The sequence below is a fragment of the Nicotiana sylvestris genome, chromosome 9, assembly GCF_000393655.2.
Source record: "Nicotiana sylvestris chromosome 9, ASM39365v2, whole genome shotgun sequence".
NCBI classification, from domain to species: Eukaryota; Viridiplantae; Streptophyta; class Magnoliopsida; order Solanales; family Solanaceae; genus Nicotiana; species Nicotiana sylvestris.
Genome location: NC_091065.1, coordinates 106,804,718 through 106,810,649, shown reverse-complemented (window position 1 = coordinate 106,810,649; position 5,932 = coordinate 106,804,718). Strand labels below are relative to the sequence as shown.

General features: G+C 39.9%; 1 protein-coding gene across 1 annotated transcript; it reads left to right on the top strand.

The window, feature by feature from the left end:
* The first annotated feature begins 448 nt into the window (after positions 1–448).
* LOC138878019 (uncharacterized) lies at positions 449–2,115 on the top strand. Its single transcript, XM_070157673.1, has 2 exons — positions 449–696; positions 1,008–2,115. Exons 1-2 carry the CDS (start codon positions 449–451, stop codon positions 2,113–2,115), a joined length of 1,356 nt encoding a protein of 451 aa, XP_070013774.1.
* The last annotated feature ends 3,817 nt before the right edge of the window (positions 2,116–5,932 follow it).

The following is a 5,932-nucleotide window of genomic DNA, read 5'->3' as shown; positions in this document are numbered from 1 at the left end:
AACTCCTCGATTTTATAGTCAGCCAGAGAGGCATTGAATTGGATCCATCTATGATAAGGTCCATTCGAAATCTTCCACCCCCGAAGAACAAAAAAGAAGTCATGAGTTTGCTCGGGAGGTTGAACTACATCAATAGGTTCATTGCTCAGCTCATAACCACGAGCGAGCCCATCTTTAATTTGCTGAAAAAGGACGCTGCTATCAAGTGGACGAACGATTGCCAAAAACTTTTGATAGGATCAAAGATTATCTGTCATAACACCCTATACTGGTCCGACCTGAACATGCAACAGGAAAAAAAGAACATGCAATCTATTATTTGAGCAAGAAGTTCACCAACTATAAGGTTAAGTACACCCTTTTAAAAAGGACATGTTGTACCTTGACTTGGGTCTCTTAGAAGCTGAAACATTATCTTTTGTCCTACACTACTTACCTCATATACAGAATGGATCCTTTGAAGTACATCTTCCAAAAGCCAATACCCACTGGCAGGTTCGCAAAATGGCAAATCCTGCTCACGGATTTCGACATCGTCTATGTCACTCGCATCGCGATGAAAGCACAGGCTTTACCAGATCATTTGGTAGAGAATCTAGTTGATGATGAGTATAAGCCACTTAGCACATACTTCCCAGACGAAGAGGTCAACACAATAGAGGAAGTAGTTCCGGACGACAGCCATGTATGGAAAATGTATTTTGATGGGGCTGTCAATATCAAAGGAGTTGGGATCGGGGAAATCCTCATCTCAACTATCGGACAATATTACCCGTAATGGCCCGACTTCAGTTCTTCTGTACCAATAATATGGAAGAATAAAAAGTTTGTATTATGGGTCTAAAAATGGCCCTCGATCTAGATGTTCATGAACTATTGGTTATGGGAGATTCTGACTTGCTTATCCGACAAGCCCAAGGTGAATAGGAGACACGAGACATCAAGCTTATTCCATACAAACAATGTGTGTAAGACCTGAGCAAAAGATTCAAATCCATCGAGTTTAGGTACATTCCTAGGTTTCACAACGAGCTAGCCGATGCCTTGGCTACTTTAGCCTCAATGCTCCCTTATCCAAGCAACACCCATATTGATCCACTAGAAATCCAAGTTCAGAATCAACATGATTACTGCAATACAATTGAGACAGAACCAGATGGTGAACCATGGTATCATGACATAAAACGATTCCTAAAAGCAAGAGAATACTCAGAGCATGCCAAAGGAGATCCAAAAAGAACTACAAGGCGACTCGCCGGTGGTTTCTTTCTGAATGGGGAAATTTTCTACAAAATAAACCCAGATTTAAACTTGTTAAGATGCATAGATGCCACAGAATCTGAGCGGATCATGAGTGAAGTGAATTCGGGGGTATACAGACCTCACATGAATGGATATGTTTTGGCGAAGAAGATTCTGCGGGTAGGGTATTATTGGCTTACTATGGAGCGAGATTGCTTCAGTTTCATTAGCAAGTATCACCAATTCCAGATTCATAGTGATCTGATTCACTCGCCTCCTTCGGAGTTGCATCCCATGTCCTCTCCTTGGCCTTTAGTTGCTTGGGGAATGGATGTTATTGGGCCAATCGAGCCAAAGGCTTCAAATGGGTATAGATTCATTTTGGTTGCAATTGATTACTTCACCAAGTGGGTGGACGTCGTCACTTTCAAAGCAATCACCAAGAAAGTAGTGGTAGACTTTGTTCATTCCAACATCATATGTCACTTTGGTATCCCAAAGACCATTATCACTGACAATGCAGCTAATCTAAATAGTCATTTGATAAAAGAGGTATGCGAGCAATTTAAAATTGTGCATCTCCATTATACCCCTTACCAACCAAAAGCCAACGGAGCTGCTGAAGTGGAAAACAAGAACATCAAGAAGATTCTCAGGAAGATGATCCAAGGGTGTAGGCAATGGCATGAAAAGTTTCTTTTTGCTCTTTTGGGATACCGCACAACTGCTCGCACATTTATTCGTGCAACTCCTTATCTGCTTGTATTTGGAACTAAAACTGTAATACCAGCAGAAGCCGAAATTGCCTCTCTCCGAATCATTATGGAATCGGAGATTGAAGACACTGAGTGGGTCAAGACCCGATTAGAATAGCTAATGTTGATTGATGAAAACAGCTAGCATCAGTGTGTTTTGGCCAGTTATACCAGCAAAGAGTGGCATGCACTTACAACAAGAAAGTGCGTCCAAGGCACTTTGAGGTAGGCCAACTTGTTCCGAAATGCATTCTTCCACACCAAGTAGAAGCTAAAGGAAAGTTTGCCCAAACTAGAAAGGACCCTACATCATCAAGAAAGTATTACCAAAAGGGGCCTTACACTTGGTGGATGAAGAAGGACGGGTACAGACATGACTATTAACACAGATGCAGTCAAAAGATATTATGTCTGATATATACCTACTGTGGAACTTTTACGCATGATTTTCTCAGGTCGAGATGACGAAGGATATCATTGCTCACTATTTCAAATAGGTGTCACCCTTTTGTTAACCCTTTCGAGTTGTATTTGTCTTCTTTGTTTTCCACTTTTTGGAACATGTGTACTTGTAAGAGCAAAAAAAGAAAGAAAGTCAAACAACGAATCTTCTGAGTCATTGAACTACGTCCGACATGATTTTGAAAAGGATACGTAGGCAGCCTTACCCTGGGTTCGGTCCCATCACAACAAAAATTCATATTCCTAATACTCCAAAACTGAGGCAGAAGTTTGTTTTATTTTACAGTTTTTCATATAAAAACGGTTCCGAAAGTTGTAATTCATTTCAAGGTTATTTTCGCCTTTTCCTTGTTAGGAGCTTCTAATCGATCTTTGAGAATGTTTGAAGTCCCCATGCTAAGGGCGTCGGGCAACCTTCCGCATGCAGTATCTTACAAAAAAATGAGAGTCTTATCGGTGAAAACTCGTATGGGCACTGTGAGGAGATAGTGAGAAGAGAAATGAAAGAGTCTTATTGGTGAAAACCTAGATGGGCACCATAAGGCGACGATGAGTAGAGAAATGAGAGAGGTCAGTTAGCGAAAACTCGCAAAAGGTGCTACTAGCCGAATGAGGGTCTTCGATACTCCGGAATGAGCACAACCAAGACAATTTCAAGATGAACATTTGCGACTGATTTTGAGAATTAGACAGCTCAGACGGATCAGGCATCCAGTCCAAATGCATGTCATGATTCATTGAAGTCGGCACATACCTCTAGATAAGTTTCTCTATTCCTTTTCCCGAAAGGGACACCTTTTGTTTAACCACAGTTCTTTTTCACTTTCAATTATTATTCTGTTTTTACCCATAATTTTTATTTAAGTTCCTTTCGGTCTAATCCTGCATCAAGAGTAAAATAAAGAAATGACTGCAAAATTGGCTACAATTTCCCCGTAATATGGAGCACATTTGGGTCATATATGGCATTGATGAAGGTACGAATCCATCTGTGATCTCATTTGATAAGATGAACAAAGTGTCTCAAAGAAACTAAAAAGGTCGCCTAACAAAGACATGCTTTATGAGAAACGTTGATAAGCACTACAGACACAAACTAGTACTGGGTGCTAGACAACTGAGTTTGATTTTAAAGGGAAAAATTGCCTTGCCTTAGGGACAAGGGTTAGTGGTACCATGGACATCCGAGTATGAAACAGTCAGGGGAAACATCAGAAAATGAGGTCTCCAGAGTGCAATACAGAGTATCCGAGCACCTCAGTACCACACTAATAGAATCTGTTCATCAACAACGGAGTGGTCGTGAACCAGGACATCAAGGCCACAAACCGACCAACCACTTTGAAAACTCAAAAAAAATTCTTTGTTTGAAGAAGGAACAAAATAGTGCAAAATGGCGATTCTCAAAGGAAGAATGTCACCAAACGTAAGTTCCTTAAGATCTCAATTTTCTTTTATTTTCAGCATGTATCACTACTATTCACACCTCCCATCTTTGTAGCTTAGCTCAGGTAGAACCTTTTCGCCTAGAGGGATCCAACTCATAGTATCGGGTAGAAGTACTCCTTGCTCAGGTTATTTTACGTAACTTAACTCAGGTAGAACCGTTTCGCCTAGGGTGATCCAGCTCATAGTTCTGGGTAGAACTACTCTTCGCTCAGGCAATTTTACGTAGCTTAACTCAGATAGAATTCTTTCGCCTAGGGAGATCTAACACTTTATCAGTAATACAGGGTACCAACCCCTGGTTACATTCCTTTCAGTAATATAGGGTACCAACCCCTGGTTACATCTTTCCTCAGTAATACAAGGTACCAACCTCTGGTTATATTTCCTTTTAGTAATACAGGGTACCAACCCCTAGTTACATTCCTTCCTAGAGATACAGGGTACGAAAGCTTTTCTTCCTAGTAATACATGGCGCTAACCCCTGGTTACATTTCCTTTCAGTAATACAGGATATCAACCCCTGATTACATCCCTTCCTAATGATATAGGATACCAACCCATAATTACATTCCTTTTTGGTAATACAGCGTGCCAACCCCTGGTTACGTTTCCTTTCAGTAATATAGGATACTATGCTCTAATTCCATTTCATTTGGTAATACAAGGTACTACCCCATGGTTACATATCACATAGCTAGTTTATACTACTGTCTTTGTCTTTATTTCAGTAAATTAGATAGTTTGTAGCTTTCTCTAATAACTCACAAAATTTTCCTAGTGCCAGACTGAGACAGAAAAATTTTGTTCGTTTTGTTCGTTTTTAATAGTTTTACAGGCTCCACAGTACAACACAAGTGACGATTAAAGCTTGCAGTTTCATTTTCTCATCAGAAGAAAGAAGTCTTCTGATCACAAGATAGTTGCAGTTAGCTTTAATAATACGTCAGCAACCTAGCTTCTCAAGTTTTACTTCGCCAAATTCTTAGCAGGAAATCAAGCAATCGAGAATGAGCCATGAACTTTTCTCTTTTTCTTTTGATGTAAGAAGCAAATAACAACAACAGTAGCAGCAACAACAACAGTCTTAACTCCATTGTCCGGTAGTCCCAGCTACCAAAGTTTTCTAGAACAACACTGACCCAATTCCTTTATAGTCGAGGATATGTAGGCGACCTCGGAAGCAATGTTCGGTCAATCTTTTCAGAAAATGCTTTCATTGGAGCATTATGTGAGCAAAAATTAGCCATGGAATTTACTTTTCTTTGCACGAAAACTCTTCATGTTCTCGAGCAAAGAGGGGCAGCTGTGAATACATAATTTTTGCACGCTTTTAATTCTCCGACAAAAACTAACTTTTGGATGGTTTTAGCTATTTTAGTTATTTTTCTTTGAACCTATTTGTGCATTTTTATGTGAATTCCTTAATTAAAAGTACCAAAATATTTTTTACCTTTTGTTTTTTTTTTATATATATATATCTTATTTTGCATCTTTAAATTATATATACCAAAAAGATATTCTTTCTACTTGTATGTTTTCTTTATGACTAAATATGACTATAATTTTATTAGAGGGAAAAAGGGATTGAGATAGTGTATTTTAATTAAAATTGAGTCAAAATTGGCCCAAATTTTGAGCCCAATTCGGCCATCCCCTGTCCAATAAATGGCCTGCCAAGACCTGGTCCAAAATGGCATAATTTCATGATTAAACTACGTCATTTCATTAAGTAAAGCCAAGATCAAATCCTAGCCCTTCATCTCTCCCTCATCCAACGGCCACCGTTTGATCTCCCAACTAGGTATTTAAGACTTAAAGAGGCCAAAATTTTGCCCCACTTCCCCCATAATTCTTCTCATCTCCTTCCTTCTTCACTCTCTCTCATCCCTCAGACTCCTCTGCCACCCCCCACGGCTGCGCCGTCCACCAGAAATCGCCCACGGCAGTGGCGCACGTCCAATCACCCCCAAACTTTCACCCCCCAAAATCTCAACCTCCTCTTTCCGATTCCAACCTCCAAATTC

Excerpts from the sequence above, each read along its gene's own strand:
- LOC138878019 (XM_070157673.1), top strand. The coding sequence starts at position 449 with ATGGATCCTTTGAAGTACATCTTCCAAAAGCCAATACCCACTGGCAGG. Across the intron at positions 697-1,007 it reads GACAGCCATGTATGGAAAAT|GTACATTCCTAGGTTTCACA; the intron begins GTATTTTGATGG and ends CATCGAGTTTAG.